At 55.2% G+C, this 23,178-nt stretch overlaps 1 protein-coding gene across 4 annotated transcripts in view; it reads right to left on the bottom strand.

The window, feature by feature from the left end:
• NRG2 (neuregulin 2) overlaps positions 1 to 18,961 on the bottom strand; it is a 151,141-nt gene extending 132,180 nt beyond the window's left edge. Inside the window, exon 1 of one of the 4 annotated variants that reach the window (XM_079319492.1) lies at positions 18,495 to 18,961. In XM_079319492.1, the coding sequence (XP_079175618.1) occupies positions 18,495 to 18,918 (424 nt within the window). In that variant the 5' untranslated portion in view covers positions 18,919 to 18,961. The remainder of the gene's footprint in view (positions 1 to 18,494) is intronic. The other 3 variants (XM_079319490.1, XM_079319495.1, XM_079319491.1) reach the window with 3 other exon arrangements.
• Positions 18,962 to 23,178: the final 4,217 nt, after the last annotated feature.

A 23,178-nucleotide genomic window follows, 5' to 3' on the forward strand; every position in this document is an offset into this window, starting at 1 on the left:
GCTGGGAGCTGTGTGCCCTGGAAGGTGCCAGTGGTCTGTGCAGCAGAGGTGGGCAGAGGGCAGTGAGATGTTGTCAGCCTCCCGCCCACCTGCCAGCTCCCTGCATCCTTCGGAGAAGCCTGCCTGTGTTTTTCCAGACACTGCCATGTCCTGGCATTCTCAGAGCTGTGAAGCAAAACTGCTCCAACAACTCTGCCCAGCTGCTGGTGCAGAGACACAGCTGGGGCTGACAGGCAGGCCCTGCCAGGCCAGCGGGATGCTTTCCATAACCATTAGCAACCGGAGCGCTCGGGATCAGCACCACCTCTGCCTCCTGTCCAGGCAAGTCAACAGGAACAGATGATGTCTGTGAGGCTCCCAGAATGGTGGATTGCAGCCTGTCCATCCCACATCCTGCCTCATCTCATACAGCAGAGCCAGCTGCCAGCCAGGAGAGACAATGCTGCACGGGGCAGCCTTGGGACAGCAGACTGTGAACTGTCAATGGCAGATGCTGGTACCCAAAGCCACCATCCCATGGTCTAACTGGAACCAAGCTTTAACTGGGAGAAACCTTCAGTGAGACCTGAAAACAGGCATTTTTGGGTTCTTGTAGCCAGCTCAAAACAGTGCAGAACTGAGAGATAGGCAATATAAAGCTGGGAGGTGAATTTCAAGCACACAGAAAAGATACTAAAAAAGTGCTGGGACATTTTCACTCATCTCCAGATGGGATGAGCTTTGCTTGTTCATTCTCTCAGGCTTCTTCCAGTCACCATAAAACTTCTACAAGATAATTAAGATCCATGTGCAGCCTTACACCTCTGGGAACAGTGGCTTTAAGGAAAACTCTGGTGAGCAGCTCCCCCTTGCCATCACAGCATCTCCTCAGGGGCCTGCCCAGGCAGGCCAGCTCCCTGCACAGCCCAGTGCCCTGACCCAGGCCAGGCCAGCCACGCTTACTGTGTTTTCTTCCACCAACATAAATCCCTTCTAATTCCCTCTAAACCGTTCCTTGTCTCCATCAAAGCACAGCTCCCTCCCTGCTTTTCCTGGCGGGGATTAGTGCAGCCCCACGGAGCAGGGACAGTGACAGAGCGAAGGCAGAGCAGCACTGCTGGCCCTGCCTGTGCACAGGCATCTCCCACATCCCTGCTCTGATTCCTTGGCTAATCCAAAACCCATCACAAGCTGGGAGTGGGGCTGCCACAGAGGCTGCTCTCTCCTAAAGTTATCAATTATTTTCCCATCCTTTGCTTGTCTCCTACCCCATCCCAATTGCTATTTCCCTTTATCCTGTCACTCCATGCTCTTGTCCAATGTTCCTCCCAGCATTAGTCAGAAGGCATCTCACATTTCAGGAGTGGAGTGTATTGATCCTGGGCAGGAGACCACTGTGCCTGGAGGAGTTATGATGCACTTATGAGCAGAGTACACCCCTGCCCAGCTGTGCTGGGCTGTGCTGGATGTACTGAGCACATTCCAGGCTGGGCTGTGCCACACATCTCATGCCCATGGGAAAAGCTCAGCAGGATATTGCAGCCCATGGCAGCTCCTACTCAAGCACAGCAGTTGTACCACCTGTGTGGCCTTGCCTGTTTCTAACAGTGCAGCAAGAAGTCCTTGTGAGAACATCTTTGAGAGTTGTTTTCTTGGAAGGAAATTATATAATGAATGACCAAAACGGAGAGCTTCTCTCCCTGGGTTGGATCTGCTCTGAGACACAGGAGTGTCTGAGAGTCTGTGTCTGCCCAGAATCTGATGCTGCACAAACGTGGGTGCCCAGCATCTGGAGGGATGTTTTATTTACTCACTAGGTACTCTCTTTATTCTGCCTTATTCAGTGCTGGTTTATTGAGAGAGTTATTTTTTCTTTATTCTGCCTTATTCAGTGCTGGTTTATTGAGAGAGTTATTTTTGGGCTTTTCCAGGTGAGAACCACCTCACTGTCAGCTCTCTCTGGGGCAGAAGAGAGGGACAGGGAGGACACACCTTCACAAGGGCTCAGGATACACAGGGTGATGATGGAGGAATTTGGATTAAAAGGAGTCAGAAGGGCAGCAGGGAGGGGAGCAGCTGAGGGGCAAGAAACCAAGGCACAAAACCCTGCAGCTCTGCTCAGCCTGGACTCACCCCACATGCCAAGTGCTCCCTCCTGTGCATCGCTGTCCCTTGCCACAGTTTGTCCTCTCGGGACACGGGCACAGTCCCAGCCAGGATGTCCCAGCCGCACCTGGACCGCTGTGCCCTCATTGGCCATCCCTCTGCCTAGCAACGGCCAATCCCCAGAGTCTATTTGCTGGCTACTGGGTAGGAAGATGCTGGGATTCCTCCCTCCCACCCCCCCCCCAGCCTCCAGCATTGATCATTTCTGGCTCCAAAGGAAGCCTCTGGCACAAGCACAGGGACACACACTCTCTCTCTCTCACTTCCCTGAGGCCCCTGCTCCAGGAGAGGAGCTTCCCAGGGCCGCCCCCGCATCATCTCATGCTGCAGCTCCTGCTGCAGTGTGATGCGTCCCCAAGGCAGGTCCCAGATGGGAACACAGATGTGGGGGAAGAGAGGAGAGGAATAGCTGCATCCACCTACAGCTCTGCACAGCCTGGTTGTTACACCTTGCCCAGAGGCTGTAGCTGGGACTTCACCCCCTCATGTTTTGAATCAGGGGTAACAACCAGTCCCAACAGCCAGGGCTTTCCCAACTGCAACACCAGGGAACCCCACCTTCCCTGCACCAAAAATATGGGAAAATGTGGCTGCAAACCCTCATCCACGAAAACAAAACTACAGAGGTTTCCCTTGTCACTCCTTTACATGGGAACTGCAGATGAAAGAAGCAGAGTGAGATGGAAACCCGCAGGAAGGAACATGGGGAACAGAATTCCCTCAGACTCTCCCCACTCCATGAGGCCAGTGCTGGAACATCAGTCCTTGCTGCATCTAAAACCTGAGGCTTGAAAATTGCTTTAACTCTTTTCTTCCTTGCAAGGGGTTAAAGTGTTGAGCATGTAGGGACTGACCTCATGCACAAGGTAAGACAGGAGAGACTGGTGTTCATCTAAACCCTGGATAACCTCCCTTTTCAGCTCTATAAGAGTTGAAATTCATGAAAACACAATGAGGACCCTGTCAGGAGCTGGCAAGCCACCCTTTAGCCATGGGGTTTTCTGCCCAGTCACTTGGACACCTGCCCTTAGGAGTGGCATACACCCTGTACCCCAAGTCTGAGAGAAGGGACAGGACAGGGAAGGGCTGGAGTGGGACCATCAGTGCAGCACCCCACTGGAAATGTTCCTGGAAAGCTGCCTCTCCACAAAGACATTTCTCAAAAAGCATCCAACATATTCTGCATTTCATCTCACAGCAGTCAGATGAAAATGGGGAGGAGCTCAGGAGGCAGCTGGAGACGGGAGTGAGCACATCCCTCTTGGCCTGTCAGTCTGGCACAGAGGCACAAAACAGCTCCAGCATGGTCATGTGAAGGACATCAGGAGGGGTTTGTTCCCCTGCAGAGCCATCAGAAGCCCCCTATGTAGATGTGCTGGGCAGCACAAGGGTGAGCAAGGCACCCAGAACTGGTGCTGCTCAGAAGAGCCTGCTGGGGCAGGGACACGAGTCAGCTCCAACCTTCACCCTCAAAACCATCAAAACCATCATGGGAATGGTGAATTCAGGCTTAGGACTCTCCATTCTGCCACACTTGCAGAGGCCCATGGCACAGCCCTGAGGAACACAATGCCACAAAACCCTGGGACAGTCTGCTGGGATCTCCAGACCTTCCCTCAGGTGACAGCACCATGCCATGGAGCAAAGCCCAAGGTCAGAGCTCTGAGGTCCCACACTCTGCATGGCTTGGCCATGGTTTTCCCTGCCAGGTCCTCACAGGCATGTATGACTCTGGAAGGACACAGCCTTTGGGATGCAGCCCTCAACACACCCAGGTCTGGGGTGAAGGTCCCCTGGGATGCACCAGGATGTGGGGAAGCCTGAGAGAAGAACAGGGGGGGAGCAAGAGTGAAGCAGAGCAGAGAACCTGGGGCTGTCAGGAGACTGCCAGAGACGAGGGTGCTCTGCAGTGGTCAGACCTAGACTGATGCTTGGGCTCCCTTTCCTCCACATACCAGGTGGGACTGGGAGTCTCAGTAGGGCATTAGCAGTTCCAGCTAGAGCTCACCTCAGCCACCTGCCTAATCCTTCTGTGATTCAGTGGGACAACTCGTGGTAACTTTTCAGGACCCGGTGCCTGTGTTGCTGCTGCTCTCGGATCCGAGCAGCCGCGGCCGCTCCGCTCAGGCGTCCCAGGCTCCCCGAAGCGTCTGCCGTCTTATTAGCAGAGCCTCCACTTGGGATTTATTTTCCATCCAGAATTTAAGCTGAATTTATGTATTAACTAAAGACTATTAATGCCAAAAATAAGTGGGATGCCACTTGCTCAGCAACACGGGCCTTACGAGAAGCCACGTGGCACAGCCAACCCACCCAATCGCAACCCCAGGGAGGCTTTTTATAGACACCCACGTCTGATGGAGTGCAAGCTCTGCTCTGCAAGCATCTGATTGCAGGGGGAGGGGAGGGAAATATCCCTGCATCCACGGGCAGGAGGCTCGGTTCCCTTGCCTCTGCTGGCTGGGTAAGCAGCCAGGTGGAACTGGGAATGGTTTGGGAACAGGCTGTGGCAAAGCTGCCTCGTTTCCCTGCCATAAACACCCGCGCACGCTGCAGGCAGCTCCTGACACACAGAGCACGCTGCTGGGTGTCTCACAGCAGCATCTCAGCATCAAGGGTCCTCCACTTCCCTCGGAGCAAGACTGCTCAAGGGAGAAAAAAGGTCACCCTACACTCTACAGCTCCAGCTGATGGTGGCTTCTGTTCCCCAGGTTGCCCCAGGGTATTTTTTCCTTTGAGTGAATCTCACCCTGAAGCACAGAGCTGTCTCAGCTGCCAGGAGAGTGACACTGATGAGGCTCTGAAGGCTTCTACAAGGACTCTGATTTCCACTGAGAGGGATGCAAAGCCAAAGCAGCAGCCACAGTGTTCTGCCAAGAGCCCCAGGAAGCTCACACTGCACCAGCTGAGGCACAGAAGGGTCAGGGGCAGGGGGAGGGCAGCCCTCAGGTACTGAGACACCACAGCCACCTGCCTGGCATGGCCTCTCCCCTCACACTTCTCCCTCTCCAGCTGCTCTCTGAACCATCCTGCACCTCTTGCCAAGCCAGACTCAGCTGGTGAGTGCAGGATGGCCATGGCCAGTGTGGGTTTGCTGGTCTGGCAGCTCTCCAGAGCACATCCAGCATCTTGGGCTGGGAAGGGCTGCTCTGGCCACAACACAGCATAGGGCACACACAGCCCCTGGCCCAGGGCTTGGGCCAAAGGCGCATCTGGGGAAACAGCTGACAGGCTGGCAGTAGTGGCCAGTAGGACACAACCCTTCTGCACAAAGCTCCTTGGTCCAGCAGCTGCTCACAGAGGTCTGAGCAGCAGCTTCAGGCTGGGCCAGGAGCCCCAGGCAGGGCTGTTGGGCTCCTCTGTCCTGCTTGTCCCAGGACACGGTGCATGGGCAGAAGCATCATTGTGCTCACAGTCCCACCACGAGTAGAATCACAGAATTGCTAAGGTTGGAAAAGAGCTCTAAGATCACCAAATTCAACCCTTAACCTAGCACCACCATGTTCACCACTAAACCATGTCCCCAGGTGCCACACCTACACATTTTTAAACATTTCCAAGGGTGATGACTCCACCTCTGTCCTGAGCAGTCTGTTTTAATGCCTGACTGTCCTTTCAGTGAAGAAATTTTCCCCCAAATCCAATTTAAACCTTCCATGGCACACCTTGAGGCTGCTGGTTACCTGAGAGGAAAAAACAAACCCCTCCAGCTCCACCCTCCTGTCAGGGATTTGCAGAGAGCAAGAAGGATCTCCCTGAGCTTCCTTTTCTCCTGGCTGAGCCCCCACAGCTCACTCAGGTGCTTTTGGAAAAGGAAAGAAGGAGCCTTCCAGGAACTTGCTGGAAATGTCCTCAAAAAATAGGTCTAAATGGAAAAAAGGTCATTGAAACACCTTCACATTTTCAAACAGGGTGCAGACTCTCTCTCAGAGAACACTGCAGAAAAAGGCACTGAAGCCATCCTTCAAAACATGTTAGGGTTTTCTTCACTCAACTGCAATTATCATTCTGAAAGCTGAGGATGTACGATGGAAAAGAGTGTGTGGGCGGGAGAGAAGAGGGAAAAGAGAAAGACAACAGCAGCATGGAAGGAAATTCAACCCTGCCAAATGAAAGCCACCGTGACAGGCAGAATTTACTTCCTTGCAGAAGGGTTTCCCGTGTCATCCGTTACAGAGGGAAGGAGAAAAAAAACATCATTTAGAAGAATATCAACCATGAAAATAAGAATTCAAGGAGGAGGGCTCCCCTTGGGTGTAGCAGACAGGAGATGACCCCCCACACACACTTTCTGATGTTGCCCCACTCTTCAAGAGAAGATGAGTTCAGCCCAGCATAACACTGCTCCAGGTAAAATCCTGTTCCCAGCCTCCCTTGCTGGCAGGTGTGTGTCTGCTACAACAAACATCTCCAAAGCTCCAAGCCCTACTGCTGGGCAGGCTCCTGCCCCAGGGACACAGATGGGTCTTCCACAGTGATCTGATAACTCTCCTGGAACACCACACACCTGGTACAACTCAGTTTTTAGCAGGAGATACTCAATGCATCCTCCCCTGCAGGCACTGCCCACCCCTGTGACACTGTCCCTGCTCCAGCCTGGTGCAGGTGTGCCGTGCCTGGAGCTGTGCCATGGCCCAGGGTGACAGCAGAGCTGCCAGAGTGGGACCTCAGTGCCCCTGCTCCTCACAGCCTCAGCCAAAGGAGACACAGGCAGCAGCTCCAGGCTCTGACCACGCTGGGATCTCTGGAAAGGCCCCTGGACTCACCCACTTCATCCTGGAGTGGGCTCTGCAGCCTCCGTGGGCCAGAATCAGAGTTTTGGCAGAGCTCAGCTGTGCTGTGCTCCAGGTCAGGTCTAATTTGACACCCCAGAAGTGCAGGAAGTGAAGCACCAAGGACTGGCTTGCCTGGCCAGGGGAGGAAGGGGCTGGCACTGCTCTCCTGGCTCTGGGACACAGCCTGAGGGGTGGGAAATTCCCTCAAGGCCGAGTGACGGGAAAGGGCACTGAGTTATAGATGGGATGATGGGAAAAGAAACTCATCAATGCACCCCCTCCCAGCAGGTTCACACGAGGCTTTCAGTAAATCTTGTGCAACATAAGGAAACATCCCAGCTGGAGAACAGCTCTACCCCCAAGGCTCAGCATCCCTCTGCCCAGACAGGGGCAGGGACTGAGTGACCTCTCTGAGAAGTGCCACCCCACACCAGAGCACACACAGCACACACAGCACACATCTCCTGGGCATCCAGAGCAGAGGAGAGCACCAGCCCCCTCTGCTCAGCTCAGAGCTTAAGGAGCCACCATGGCTTGAGGAGCCACCTCCAGCCCCTTGCAGCCAGTCAACATCCTGTGTGGATTACAGGCAACTGTCAGCAAGGGAAAACCACAGCCATTATCCCAGCAGGAAAGTTTCAAAAGGTCACAGCTTCCCAGTGCATCTTCCAGTGTGCCCACCTGCCCTTCTGAAGCCAGAGCCTTCTTCATGTATTTATGGTATGGGAGTTACCAGCTCCTCTCCTGGATGCTTTAACATCTCAGTATGACATTTTCTGGTCTCATTGCCCACCAGCCAGTGTAAAACTTCACCTCAGGAAGGCATTTCCTCTCCTTGTTGAAAGAAACATCCAGAGCCTCCTTCCTGCAGGAGCAGTGAGTTTATTCCCAGTTACCTGTCTGGTTCCAGTGACATCATGTGTGTTCTTGGCAAATTCTGCTGTTTCCTCTACAGGTGCATCACACTGCAGGCAGGATTCCCTCCGCTTCCTCTCACCTGGTGTGACAGCTCTGGACTCCCTGCCCCTGCCCTGATGACAGGGAGCAGAAGGTGATCCAGCCTGCAGGGCTAGGGAAGGAAGGAGAGGCCTGGAGCCGTCTGCAGCCCAAGGCAGGAGGGCTCCTGCATTCGCTGGCTCAGCACAGGCAGACAGTGCAGTTGTCTGTCCTCTCACTGGGAAGAGCCTGCTGAAGAAAAGCCCTGCCTGGATGGGTTTGCATCACCTGCCAGAGACACTTACTTGATGCCTTGGGCTTTAGCTTTTATATTTTTCAGAATCTCTGCTGCTTAGTGTGTAACTATGAAACTTCATATTAGGTGTTAGTAACTCCACAGGGGAGTTGGACAAAACAATTCCTTTCTAGCTAGAGAATCAAGGACAGCCTATACCCAAAAAGCAGAAACAACAGCGAGGGAAAGGGGGCTGAGACTTCATAGCCTGGGGCTGTGGTTGGGTAATTGACCACAATATGTAGATGAACCAAAACTTATAAAAGTGTAAAACTCATGACCAAGATGCATCTTGGATTTGATTCGGGTGTAGCCCCAGCCAGGCTCTTGCACTGCCCAAGGTGGATCCTTTCAATAAATTCCTATTTTACTCCTTTTGCTCTGTCTAGTCACTATTCCAGGTCAGCCTTTCCAGGCAATGTGGCATCCCAGAGAAGTGGGGAATGGGCCCTGTGGCACCTCTAAGGGTCATTTCAAGCCACAAAACACACCCCTAATTTCTCAGCAGCTACACAAGTTCTCAGGCATCAGCAGAGCAGCCGCTGTGCCTGCCTCACCCCAGCATCCTTCATCACAGCGAGCACCACAGAGCTCTCAGCCCTCCAACAGCTCGGGAAATCCTCTCTCCACACCATCATCCAGCATCAAGTGCCCTCGGGGATCCGTGGCTGCCGCCAGGACTCCCAGCTAGTGCTGAGCACCAGGAGAACAGCCGGGGCACCAGCAGCCTGCGTGTCACCAGGAACCGACTGACAGAGATCATCTCCTCACACGTCAAAGCTCTCCCACAGATGGAGTGTGCTGCTGCAGATCAGAGGCAGGGCTGGGCACCAAGAGTTTCTGTCCTTGAGCATCTAACACCTCTGCTGGGAGCTGAGCCTGGCTGGGAAGCATTTGGAACAAGGTGGCCACAACAAGGAGAGACAACACTCTGCTGGGTGATACTTTGCAGTTCTCTTGCAGAGCTTTTTCAGGAGCAAGGCAGGGGGCCTCCAACCCCAAACACCAACTCAGATGCCCCCAGCTGCATAGAGAACCCCTGCAGGGTCTGCTTCCTCCACAGCCAGGTTTGCCAGCCCCACAGAGGGCAGCTGGCAGAGGGACAGCCCTACCCATGGCCATGGACGGTGCTGAGGTGCATCAGTGACAGGAGGGAGGGGAGGGTTTTGTTTCCATTTCTGGTGGTTTCTGGTGCTGACACACTGTTGAGAACTCAGGACACCACCAGTTTCTGCCTGCTCCCTAGAAGAGCGTGCAAAGCAGAATCCTTCCTGCTTGTCAGGCAGAGAATCACAGCATGGGGATGCTAAGAACCTTTCCTGTGATCAGTGGCACAGATGGGACCTGAACCAAGTCTCCAAGCACAACCCCCTTGCCTGCATTGGTTCCCTCCAGGGCACAAAGCCACGCAAACATCCCTGCTTGCAGTGAGTGTGCCCAGCAGCCCTGCATGGAGAGCAGTCCCCACCCAGAACATCCCTAGCCTGGAATGGGCTGGATGTGCCACAAAGCTCCTTCTCTGGAGCATAGTCCAGGTGATGGAGATCAGGCTGCACAGAGGAATTACTGATCACAGCACACCTCTCCTGGGGCTAACACCCAGCACTGCCTCAGCATGTGCTGTGCCTCTCCCAGTGCAGCCCATCCCTTCTGGCACCGAGCCATTTGGGGAGCTGCACAATCAGCAGCTGTACCCCAACCCTGCTGTACATGCAGGCATGGCCTTGGGGACCCCCCAGTCCTCCCCCTCAGTGCCCCACAGCACCCTGCAGGAGGGCTCTGTGTACAAGAAGGACCCTTGGCTGACCCCCTGCCTGCTGCCTTCTATCATCACTTCTTGTAGGTATAGAATAACTCCTAATTCCCATCCAAACCATCCTACACCTACTGCTATATATCAATGTTCAAAACCCTCAAGGCCTTTCCCAGAATCTCAGCTGCATCTGAGCCTCCCAAATCCACCAGAATACCTGACACCTACTAGCTTTTCCCCTCCTTCCCTGTAATCCTACTTGAGCATCATCTGGCCTGTGTGTTCTGCAGCATTTGCCAGAACTTGCAGTTGCTGTTGTGCCTGAATGTCCAAGCAAGAATGACATCCTACAAACCAACAGCCATCCTACAAACCAACAGCCTTCCAGCCTCTTGTGTCTTCCATGCCACGAGGACCAGCTTAAATCACCAACCTAGGCAGAAAGGTCCAGAGGAGAACAATCCTGGTGCACCCCAGACCTCCACCCCAGCTGCAGCCCCATTTACTGACACCAAGGCATCTTCTGGAAACACTCAAGGTCAGGGAGTCATTGGGTGATGGAACATTCATCAGGGCTGTTGGAATGGGGTCCTCCTGCATGCATACAGAGAGCCAAGACAAGCCAGGAGCTGCAGGAAGGACCTGGCAGGGAAACTCCTCCAGCTCCTTCTTGCTGCCTCAGCTCTGCATATTTGGGGATGTATCTGGGGGATTCAGGCTCCCTGGTGCTGTAATGAAGGGTTTCCTGGTCTTCTCAAAGCTGCCCATGCCAGATCCCCCAAGGACAGAAATTTCTGCTTCATTCTAGCCCAGGCAGGCAGTGAGTGTCCCATCACCCCATGAGAGGAGTCCCTGATGTTCCCCAGATCCCACCAGCCTCAGCAGGCAGCTCTCCATGCAGTTCAGGCTGGGGCTGAGCCAACCTGGCATGGATGGGAAGACAGATCCTTCTCCCAGCAGAGATACAGAGAGAAGGTGGCTGGGACCCCCCATGGCAGAGGATCTGCCCAGGGATGCTGGTGACTTCAGCTGGACTCCCAGCACATGCCAACCTGGCTGAAGGCTGAGAGCAGCCATGGGGAGACTCAGACAAGCACATTCAGACTCCTTTTCTCCCCTGCACCAAGACACACAGAAGGATAGCTGAGGAAGACTGGAGGGGTGGGAGGGGAATTCCTAGGGCAGCAGGTCCAAACAAGGGCCAGGAGCATTCACTCCTCCCCTTGCTGTTACCACTATCCCATGGAGCCCTTGGAAGATCCAACCCCCAAGCAAGGCATCCTGACCTGATCATGCTCCCTGTCACACTCCCAGGGCTAATGAGTGTTTTGCTAATCACACACCCACACACCTCTGCATGATGGGAAAGGCCACATGGCACTGGCACAGGCAGCAAAGGCTGTTCTGCTGCTGACCTGCCCTTGCCCTGTCCCAGAGCTGCCCACCCCGGGCAGCGGGAGCAGGGTCTGGCGGGGACAGGCTCCGGCCAGGGCAGCAGCCAGGGCTCCTGCATCGCTGCCAACTTTGAGGCAGCCCAGAAAGGAGACCTAATTCCAGTCCCTACCCTCCTGCCAAGCCATCTGCCTGCCCTGAGACCACCGAGAGGCTCCTGAGCAGCGTTTCGTCATTACCGAGCCATTACAGAAAGTGGATGAGCAGTGATTGATTATAATGAATGCAAATACCTGCCTTCCGACCCCAAATTGGCAGGACCTGACTAGGTCTCCCACTAAGTAGTACACTGTGTCCTTCCACAGGCTCTGCAAAGCATTCCCATCCTCCTCAGCCTTTCCACAAGTCATCAGGCACAGCACTGCCCATCTAGACCTGCCCTAGAAAACCATCACATCCAAGATCTGCTTTCCATCAGCCCTGGGGCTCTGCTCTCACCCGCAGATCCTACAGGCTCATTTCCAGCACCTCAGCCCTTTGGGAAGGCTTTCCCAGAGTTCTCACCTTCATCAAGAGGCAAAGGACAGCTCCCTCACATCAGGGCAGAGAGAGAGAGGGGCAGCAGGGTGGGAGCTGAGTGCTCTGTCACAAATGTGACATATTCCCACTCATCAGGCATGTGTGTCCCATTCCAGAGAGATGCTGTGCTCAGAGACAGCAGCAGACAGCTCTGCTCCAGGAGGTCACCAAAGATGAAGAATTATTCCTGCAAAACCAGAACACATGCTACAGCCTGCAAGGATGAACTCAGTTGCCCTCCAGAGATCAGCAAACAGTGACAGGAATACAGGAAAGGAAGGCACTGTCCTGCTGCAGGCAGCGGGGACCAGAGAGAACCAGTGTGGCCAACAACTGTAACAAAGAGAATTCAAGGTCTGTCCAGGCCAGGGAGAGTTGCTCTGGGCAGAAGAACCTTGTCCCTGAGCTACAACATTCAAGATGCAAATCATGTGCTCCCCTCTAGGACCAATCTTCTGGGGTACCTTATATTTTCCATCCTCCAGACTGGTCAGGGTCTTACCCAGGGTGAAGCGGGACCATGGGGATTCAAAAAGAGCAATTTTAACTGGCCCTTCAGCCCAGCCTTTGCAGCACATAGCCCAGCCCCGAACTGCAGCAGCCAAGCTCCGGGAGCAGGGTCATTCAGAGAGAAAGAGCAGCACGGTGATTCATCTTTCGTTTGATCTCTAGCCTACCCTAGAAGGCTCAATACTCTGTCCCCAAAATTTTGGGCAGTTGGCAGACCTCTCCACCTCCCCCCAGGGCAGAGATGTTAAGTGCTGAGAGGTGCTGGCGCCTTCGGCGGTTCGATTGCCGCACACCCAATCCAGCAGGCAAGCCCGGCTGCCAAAGTTTCCAGGGAGATGAGCTTCCTCCAGAGCCTCCCCACCCGCCGAGCCCCCGCCGGGGACAGGCGTCCTGTGCCATCTGCACCGGACAGAGCGGCTCGGAGCGCGGAGAGCTCCTCACCGGGGAGCGGGCACAGCCTCCGCCTGCGGCGGCGCCGCTCGGGCACCGCAGGGCGGCCCGGCACCCGGGGAGGGGAGACCTGGCGTGCTGGCAGCCTCCGACCAGCAGAGAGGGGCAGGATGGATGTGCCGACAGCTCTGCTGCGCCCTGCCCAGCTCCCAGCCCAGGGCACGGAGCGGGCACGGGAGCGCCGGCAGCAGCTGCCAGACAGCTCCGGCTCAGCGGAGGCACTTCCTCACCTCCCAGCACCTCCCGCTCAGGCTCCTCTGCAGTGAGAATTCCTCAGACGACCAGAGTCGCCCACGGGCTCGCAGGCTCCCAAACCTGCTGCCCCCCCACGGATCAGCTCCTGCAGCTCCTCCCGGCCGAGTGCATCGCTCAGCTGTGTTCCCCCCTGCACCTGCACCCTCACCTGCCCCGGGCCAGCACAGCTGACCTGGGGTAGCCCAGGTGCCATGGCAGGGCCAGCACAGCTCTCATTTACACTCAGCAGCGTCACACATTGGCTCAGGAGGGGAATGGAGATGAGGCGACTTCAGCAGCAGCATCCAGCGCCCCAGAGCTGGCGGAGCAGCAGCCGCTCTGCGTGGGAGCCGTGCCACATGCACAGGGAACCGGCCACCCCCTCCAGCCTGTGGGGAGAGGCACCCTCAGCCCAGCAGCACCGTCCAAAACCCATCCCTTGCAGCACTTTGCAGCAGATTTTGAGGTGTGCCAAGTGATAGAAGGCTGCAGGCCCTGGTGCCCACGGTGCATCTCACACGGCCCAAATGAAGCAGGGAGCGCAGCTGCGGCAGAGCATGGCTCCCTTTTTGCCTGGTGATGCAGTTTATTGCCTCTGTGCTCCCAAGCATGCACCAGTTTCTGATCCAGATCCAAACCCAAGTCAAGGTGTCGCCTGTGATTTAGGAAGGGCATTCTGCCTCAGGGCCCACGTCTAAGGGCTGTCAGCTGGCAGAGCACAAAGAGCCACCAAGCAGCAGCTGAGGCCAGGGGCTGGGCATGGAGCAACCCTAGGCAGAGAAATCAGCGCTGCTGGGATCACTCAGGAGCTGTTTTAGTCTCATCTTACTCATGGAGATCCTTGGGGAGATTTAGTGAAACATTTCTGAAAGGGGGACTGAGAAACTAGTCAGGCTTTGCTCCAAGCATGGCACATGTCTGGGAGGGGAAAAGCTGTATTGTGTCAGGCACCACTGAAGTCACTTGGACCTGCAGATGAGGCCGAGCAAAGTTCCACTTGCCAGTTCCTGGATGGCTCATTTGGGAGACAAGGAACTGACCTGGCCACGAGGACCCAGCCACCCCAGGTCCACTCTAGACCAAATCCTGTATGAGAGGATTTAAGAGAGCACCCAGGACTGTGCCACCCTTGTGAGAGGTCAAAGCTGTCTGCAGTGCAGTGACCATTCCCCATCTTCAGAAACTCAAGGCAAGAAGGAAGCAAGTTTTTGCTCTTCTGCAAACCCAAGGAAGTGCGATTTTCTGAAGGTGGTGAGAAATAGTTTCAGACAGCTCTAATTAGCAAGGTGGTGTGTGAGCAAATCCAGCTTTACTGGTCTGTGCTCCACAGCTGTCCTGGGATAAAGGGAGAGGACCATCACCAGTGGCTGGAGCCCACCCACACCCCTCCCCTTGGGTGCCTGCCTGCCTGGCTTGCAATAAGTCCAATGATCTGTAGGATAGTGGAGAGGGATATTTTTGCATGAGCTGCTGGCCCAAAGTTGCCAGTGCTATTTCAGGCAGCAACACCTACACTGTAATCCAGAGGGCTGTATTTTCCAGCGGGCACTTCAAAATCCAGCCTTCCTCCTCCCTTCACAGGCCAGCTCTAACCAAGCTGGCTCCAGGATAAACAGCTCCCACCTTTGTGGCCACTGAGGCAAATGCCACAGCCCCAGCACATCCCTGATTCTCACTGGGACCAAGACACCTTCGGACTGGATATAAAATAAATACTTCATCTCACAAGAAGTACCAGCTACAACAGGTCCTCTGCCTGCAAATCCTCCCAGGGATCTGCCACCCCCAGATTACCTGCCCAGGCTAAGCTAGCTAATCCTACAGGCGAGTTGCAGACCTCATCCTGGAGCTCAGCAGCATTTTCGGTGAGGTGCTTCAGGAGATGTACAAGGTCTAATTAAAGCTACTTTGCAACTCACTGCATATGGAGGCAGGAAGACATTTGTTCTTCTGTGAAAGCAGAAATCAGAGGCTGGACAGGTTAAATCCCCACTCTTCTGTGTGCAAAATATCTGCATGTAAATCTTTCGCACAGAAAGAGAGGACTCATACAGAGTGGGAAGGAGATGCTGACACAAGCTACCCCTAAGGACCAGGAGGATGAGCACCACAACCCCCTTTCTGGATTCAGATCAGGAGTTGTTCCAGTGGGGATAATGCCACCAGCTCCTTCACCAGTGAGAGCCAGCACTGTGTCTTGCACCTATTTCCTCCTCCTTGATCTGTGCATGTAGGCACAAAGGAGATATGAGACCATCCAAAATTAAGGACTAGAAGATACAAAGAAAAGAGACAGGAGCAGAAGCAATAACAAGAATCGTTATATAACAGTGTGGGGGAAAAAAAACAAAACAATAATATTCCCAGTGCAAAAGAGGTTTTAACATGGACAAGTGGGTGGTGAGACCCACAGGATGCCAGGCCCCAGGACCAGCTGCTCCCTGTGTGCCAGGGGGATGAACACCATGGCTGGGCAGAGCTGCAGAGGCTGCACCCCCCTGGGGTTTGCAGATGGGGAAGTTCCAGCCTCCAGAGCCTGCCCAGCAGTGAGATGGCCAAAGTGAGAATCCCTGCCCTGGATCTCTGTTCAGGGGGCACACACAAAGCAACCCAGTTCAGACCCAACACACACACCAGGTGCACAGACTGGCATTCCTGTTCTGTCCCCCACACCCCAGGCCATCCTTCTCTCACCTCAGTCCTCCTGGCTCTGCTCAGACAGGGTCTGGGTCCTGTGCAGAGTCTCAGCACTCTCTTTCTCTCCTCTAAGTGAGATGTGGAAACAGCAGAGACTGCTCCTTAGAGAGAGACATGGATGCTCCCATCACAGATCTAGTCCTGAATCGCATCCTGGACCTCAGCAAGCAGCAAGAGCAGGAGACACACAGCATCTTAGCCGGTGAGAAGGGGATGAATCACTGGAAAACAGAGCCAGGCACAGAGCCAGGGCAGGGAGAAGATGGTCCTGTGAGGCCTCCATCTTTGGGAGTGGGGGCATTGGAGTGATCAGAGCCACAGGGTCCTCCCTGCCTGCTCAGAAGTGACCCCAGCATCTGTCCCCCAGCTCTGTAACACCTCTCACGCAGCTGCAGCCCAGCTGTCCCTCAGAGTGCACCTCGTGCCTGGACATTCACCTCCTGCCAGCTCTGGAATTCTCACCACCCCTGTGAGTAGAAAGAGTGGGAAATACCCCTGCACCCCTTGTGGCACAAACCACAGAAGAGGAAGGCAAACCATGGTCTGGTTTCCCAGTTTTCACACACCTTTCCAGCAATTCAGGTGCTACAAATCAGAAGATCCTGCCAGGAAAGTCACCTTCAGAAGTAACCTCCCAGCTGAACCAAGAGCATGAAGTGCTCAGGGAACCACCAGTTCAGCAAGCTGAGGCTCCCATTTCATCTTCATCACCAAACAAAACCACAGCAATGACATTTCCCAACCACCAGATTTTATTTTTCCTTTGGAATCTGCCATCGAGCTCTGCTGAGACAAGGCTCCCGCCAACCTGCAGCGTCCCTCAGCCAGGGAGCCGAGTCAGAGCCACACTGAAACAAAAGCATCTGCTCCAAAGAGGTGTCACGACAGAATGACAACCCTTAACTTGTTGTTACATCAGCCCACACATTAACACTTTGGGCCTGAGCCAGGATGCCACGGAGAAGCCTCCATTCCCCTTAAAGTCAAACCCTGCTGCTCAGAGATGCACAAGTTCAGAATCCTTTTTGATTAAAAAAAATAATAATAAAATTAAAAAACAATAAAAGCTACATACCTCTTGCTGTGTTTTCACCTGACAATGAGACCACAGTCCTGAAAAATTCCCCCATTTACTTCCCTCTAGTCTCTACCACAGCTCTTTCACTAAATCCTCTGTCCACAATGGCCCACATACAGACACGCATGAAATTAGTGTCTCCCAAATTAGTTTTCTCGCACGCAGTCCTAGCCCATTTTCCTCAACAACATATTATGATATGCAAGGTTCCACCTTTCTCCCAGGAAACGCAAGCTTCTAAATTTATCTTTTGGGTAACTAAAAAAAGAGACAGGTCTAGCTTCCACAGTGTGGGGTCAGCAGTCCCGAATGGCAGAGTATTTGCCCCAGAAACACCCAGTTAATACCACAACAACCACCACAGAGCAGCACACATATGGTCATTACAGAGCTAAGTATAACTTGACAAAGTACCTTGCTTTTAATGAGGCAAAAGGCCAATTAACCTGATGAGGATGCAGTGTACTGACATTGAGTGGGGAGCCTGGATTCCCTGGAGATACAGCCTGTATATCCTCGTAACACACCAAACATGAGGGATTCAAAGCATTTCTGAGGGCACGGCACGGCACTCAGAGCTCTCCGGGTTAACACCAGCCTTCCCCAGATTTTGTGACACAGTATCCAGCATTCAGGCTGGATGAAGGGCCAGCCGTGCATTTTTGTCAGCTCTTATCCAAACCCTGGGAAAATGCAGGCATTGTCCTCGCCCGGTCACCACCGCCCAGCCCTTCGCAGGTGTTCATCACCTGCCAGAGGACAACAAGGAAAACCCATGAACAAAACCAGGGACGCTCCGGCGGGCGCTTCCCGTTGAAGTCATTTCATAACCGCGTTTCCAGAGGTGCTGGAAGAACAGCACAAGCCACCGCACGAGAGCCGTGATCGGAAACACCGAAATGCGCGGAACGAACAAAAGAAAAACCAACTTTCCCCCCCGAGAGGCCGTTATTTTGTAAGACGCAAAACTTCCCGGCTCTTAGGGCACACCTGGAGCGCTGCCCCTGTCCCAGCCCCGCATCCCGGGCCCGGCCGCCTCCGCAGCAGGGAGCACGCCCGGGGCGGGGGTCGCGGCCGGAGTCAGCGGAGCCCCCGCAGCTCTCCCGGCCAGGGCTGCCGCGGCCGAGGCCCCCACGGGGAGCGGCTCCGGGGCGCTGGGACCGCGCTGAGACCGGGAGCTGCCGCGCGGCACCGCCGAGCGCCGGGCGGCCGCGGGCTGCGGGCACTCCCCGCACCGGGCTCGGGGCTGCGCTGCTGGCGCGGAGCCGGGCCGGGGCTGCGGGACCTTGAGCCGGGAGAGCGAGGAGCCCCGGGGCCGGGGGATGGGGGCAGCGCGGCTGCGGCGGCCGGGCCGCGCGGAGCGCATCGCATCGCATCGCACCGCACCGCATCGCATCGCATCACATCGCGTCTCATCGCATCGCATCGCATCTCTCCCGGTGCAGGCGCGGCTCCCGGGGCCCACCGGGGCTGAAAGTGGGGGGGCGATCGCCGGGCACCTGTCCTCCCAGGTCCGAGCGGTACGGACCTGTCGCCCCGCGGCTGCCCGGGACACGGGCCAGCGCTCCCCGCCGCCTCTCCGCCATCGCCCCCCGGCGCCGCTCCGCCATCGCCCCCCGCCGCCCCCCGCCACCGCGGCGCGGCCCGTACCGCAGTCGGCGCAGAGGATCCGCGCCACGTCCCGCTTGAGGTTCTTGCCGCTGGTATCGAGCGGAGCGAAGGCGGTGCGGAAGACGAGCGGCTCCTCGGTGGGCTCTAGGAAGAAGATGTAGCGGTGGTTGCGCTTCACTTTGAAGCAGGGCGCCTTGGAGCCCACGCTGATGAGCTGCTCCCGCTGCAGCCCCCCGCTGTTGAGGGGCCACAGGTCGAGCACCTTGACCAGGACACCCCCGGCGGGCCCGGCGCCGCGGCTGTCATTGCCGCCGGCGGGGGGGCCCACGGACTGCACCTTGCCCTCCAGCACCACCGCCGCCGTGTACGCCTGGTCCTGCACCGACTTGAGGCTGGGCGAGTAGCAGGCGAGGGAGACGCCGAAGAGCAGCATGGAGAAGCCGGGCGCCGGGTCGCGCCTCATGCCGCCGGCTGCCCGCCGGCCCTGCGGCGGCGGCGGCCGGGCTGCGGGGCCGGGCTGCGGGGCTGCAGCGCGGCGGACGCGGCGGGGCGGAGCGGCACGGCGAGGGGCGGCACGGCACCGGCACGACCGTCACCGGCGCGGCAGAGCACGCCACCGGCACGGCCTGGCGCGGCGCGGCGCGGGGAGGAGGCGGGATGCTCCCTCAGCTGCCCCTGCCCCCGGGATGCTGACCCCCGCACCCCCCCGGAAAGGTGATTCCCTGCCCGGGGACTCCCCCCCCAGCGGGGATGCCCGCTGCTCGGGGATCCCCGCGTCCCTGGGGGTCCCCGGGGATGGAGGCACATCGCGTTGCCTCCATCCGGCCGTGGATCCAGCCCTTCGGCAGGTGCTCGCAGAACCCCCCTTTTCCCCGCAGAGGCGAGCAAAGATGCGCTCATTTGGGGGCGGCTGCGGGTGACACGGGGGTTCCGCCATGCGCAGGGCCCGGGAGCCGGGGATTGCCCGATGGTTTTATGGAGCTCGGAGATTTGTGCCCGAGATTCCCCGCACACCTGAAGGAAAGGCATTAATATAGAGACAAACGGAGCACGCAGTGGCCGGGGAGACAAAGCCGCCTTTCATGCCCGATTCCTGCTGCCTCTCCTTAATAAACAAATGCTTTTCCCTGCAGCGGCTTCCAGGAGGAGTCGCTTTAAGCTTCAAAAGGTGTTTGTTTGGGTTTATTTTCGAGGCTGATCCTGAAGCATCTGCACTCCCAAAGCCTCGCTGCCCAGACAGTGCAGAAGGGAGCTGAGATGCTCAGTTAGCAGCAGCAGGGGATTTTGTGGTTGTTGTTGCGCTGGATTCTGCGTTGAAGGGGAGCGGCCATAGTCCCATCCCACGGAGGTGACCTGGAGGCAGGAGGGCCGGGCTCAGCCTGCTCCCAGCCGATGCCTCTGGGCACTGACTGCAATGGCCCAGGGCCTTTAGAGCCCCAGGGAAACCCCTCAGCAAACCTTGAGAGATGACACGAGCTGGGTCTTTGAGACCATCAGGACAGGTGGCAGGATCGGGATTTGCTTTCCATTTAACACAGCACAGCCAGAAGTATCAGGAAAAACGGGAAGGGAGCAGAGCCGCTGTGCGCAGCCCAGCCCAGGCGTGGGGCGTAGCCTCTGCTCGTGTTTCCGCGGCTCGGGGCGGGAGCCAGCGTTGTCCCACCGCTGGCACACGAGGGCACAGCCCCAGCACACGCACCCAGGGCTCTGCAGCCATGGGCTGGCTCCTGCTGCCAGCCAGCACCGCTGCCCTTCCCCTCTCTGGGGCTGCTGGCAGCTCTCAGGGCGGTGTGTCCATTGCAGGGCCGTGGTGCGCCGGGAGCCCCGCAGCGAGCGCACAGCAAGGCTCAGGGGCCATTTACTTCTTGTACACGTCTCCTCTTGCTAAGCGTGGTTTTCTGTGGCTTTTAGGTCTCAAAGCTGTCTCTTTTCCCCTGACTGGTGAACCATGTAGAACTGCAGAGGAATGCAGGTGGAGGTGGAAGGGACCAGAAGTGTTTCCCACGGCAGAGGAAAGAACAGTATTTTAAATTCAGGAAGCTGCTCGGATGAGTAGGGAAACCACCTGACTTCGCTCCTCTTTTGACAGAAATCTCTGTGGAATTTCCCCTTTTCCTATCATTTTTCTCAGACAGCAACTGAGGTTCTGCCTGCGAAGGAAGGAGATACCTGATAGCATAATTTGATCTGGAGCTCTCCTGCTCTGCCCTGCCCCTCACCAGAAAGGGCATTTTCATGCCAAGGCAGCTGAGTTGCTAATCCTTGTCTGGTTTTGCAGGCTGAAATCCCAGCGGGACCACAGCAGTTCTCCCACTGAGAAACTCAGTGCAAGACACCTGTGGTATTTGGGACAGTTTTGGAGAATGAGGAATTTCTTTGTCTCTGGAGCATTTTGAAGTCTACAACATTTAGCCTCAAAAAAGGGCACTGGTCACATCTCCTTTTAGCAGTATTTTTCCTGTTGTTCATCCTAACTCTTGTGAAGTCAACTGGTTTTCATCACTTGAGACACTTGCTTTTCTCTTATCATTTCAGAAATGGTTTAGGACTAAATCCCTCTCCCCCTTTTATGCTGTTCTTCCCATATAAACAGAAAATCATTATTTTCTATAGGTCTTTGGGCATTTTGACATATGAAATAAATAAAGCAAGGCCCTTGGTGCAGTTACCAGAGCAACCTGAACAGTGGCTTTGAGGGAATGAAGCCTAAATAATCTATTTTTAAAACATTTTCCTCAGTTAAGGGTAACTGTTGGCAGGGAACCCAGGAGGTCTGTGATCTGCTTTAATTTATCCAAAGCCCATATCTCCCCTAACTCCCTGCTGTGAAAACCCATCATATTTGCCATCCTGGAAGAGAGGTGGAGAATCTGAGCTCAGCCTGGATTCCACCCCATCTGGAGGACCCCAGAGTTCAGCAGCACTATCAGAGGCTTTCATTCCTCAGGCAAATGCTGTAGGGGCTGCTTTTTCTTTTACCTCCTTTAATTTTGTTCCTGAAATTTCCCAGAGATGCCTGAAAACAAAGCAGCTCTCAGGTCTCTCTTCCCCTCTGCCAAGGGAGCTCCTGGCACAGAGCCCTGCCTGGTGCAGATGCCACACGGGGCAGTGTCCCAGTGTCCCTCCCTTCTCCAGGGAGTCCTGCAGCTCTTCTGCAAGAACACATGTTGACCTCCAACAGCACAGGCAGGCAGACTGTTCTTCTTCAGCATCCTCCACAGGTTGCAGATGCTCAGTCTCCTCTGTGTCAGTTGAAGATGTGCTCCTGCAAATCCCATGTGGGGCTTTTGGTGTAAGGAGGAGCACAGAGTCACAGAACATGCTAAGCTGGAAGGGGAATCAAGTCCGACACCTGGCTCTGCACAGACACCCCAACCATCCCACCCTGTGCCTGAGAGCATTTTCCAAACTCTCCTGGAGCTCTGGCAGCCCTGGAGTTGTGCCCATTCCCTGGAGAGCCTGTTCAGTTCCTCACCACCCTCTGGGGGAAGAATCTTCTCCTGATATCCAGCCTAACACAGGTCCAGCCATTCCCTGGTATTATCCAGCATGGGGCTGTGCTAAGCTCTTGCCCATTTCAGTCCAGCCTCAGTACCATGCACACATTGCAAGGGTGTCCCCCTACCTCCCACAGCTCTTCCCAGCTCTATCCTGGTTCCCTGCAGGGAGCTTGAAGCCTAGGCATAAGTTGACAAATACAGGAGACACCATCTCATACCCCAGCCAAGGAAACACTGCTTTTCCTCCCTATGGGACATTCCTTCCCTGCAAAACAATCAGATGATTTACAAAAGCCCTATGAATGCCAACAAATCCACTGCAGCCAGTTTTTCCCACCTCCATGTCTTTTCTGCAAGGATTTGGTTTGTTCAGTTTGGGGATGCCCATGGAGAGCATCAGTGCCTGCCATGTGGGGCAGGAGCCAGCCCTTCACCAGGACACACCAGACTCCTGGCACCAGGGGGACACCACCACGGCCTCAGGTGAAATGAGAAAAGCAGGTGATAAATGATGAACACAGGAATTATATGGAAAAAGGAAACCTCTGCCCTCAATCTGAGACTCCAACCTGGGCATGGACTAACCACAGAATCAGAGAATGTCTCAGGTTGGAAGAAACCTTAAAGATCATCTACATTTCTCCAGCCTGCTAATGTCAACTTCCAGACACAGGGAAGGAAGAACTGAGGGTTGTAGCTGCAGGCAGCAGTGCTGCCTCTCCCAGAAATGTCATCCTGGCACAGAGGCCTGATCCAGCACCCATCCTTCCCTCAGCTGGGAGAGCATCAACCCACTGTAATTCCATGAGATGCTCAACAGCCCGAAGAAAAGTTGAGAATATTTGCTGTAGGGAGAAAAAGCAGGAATTTATTATGATGAAACACACCCCAAAAAACCTTTTATCACACAGTGATCAAAGGGAAAAAAAATCAAGAGCAAGTGGTTTCCTGCACCTAGGAGACAAGCTGTTAGGGTTCCCTCCAGCCCCTTTGTGACATATTCACCTAGGCAGTAGGAAGGAAAAAAAGCTACTCATCCTTCAAGGAAATGTGTGCCTGTTTTATTTGCTGCCCTCCCTGAGAAACTCATTCACTCCTTGTCCACCCACACAAGCAGGAATGATGAATGAAAAACAAACCATAAACAATTCAGCCTTCCCTTTTTCCTCCCAGCCTTCCAATCAGATGTTCCAGCCCGTGCCTTAGCACCCAGATTTTGCCCG

This window comes from Erithacus rubecula (assembly GCF_903797595.1).
Source record: "Erithacus rubecula genome assembly, chromosome: 16".
Taxonomy (NCBI): Eukaryota; Metazoa; Chordata; class Aves; order Passeriformes; family Muscicapidae; genus Erithacus; species Erithacus rubecula.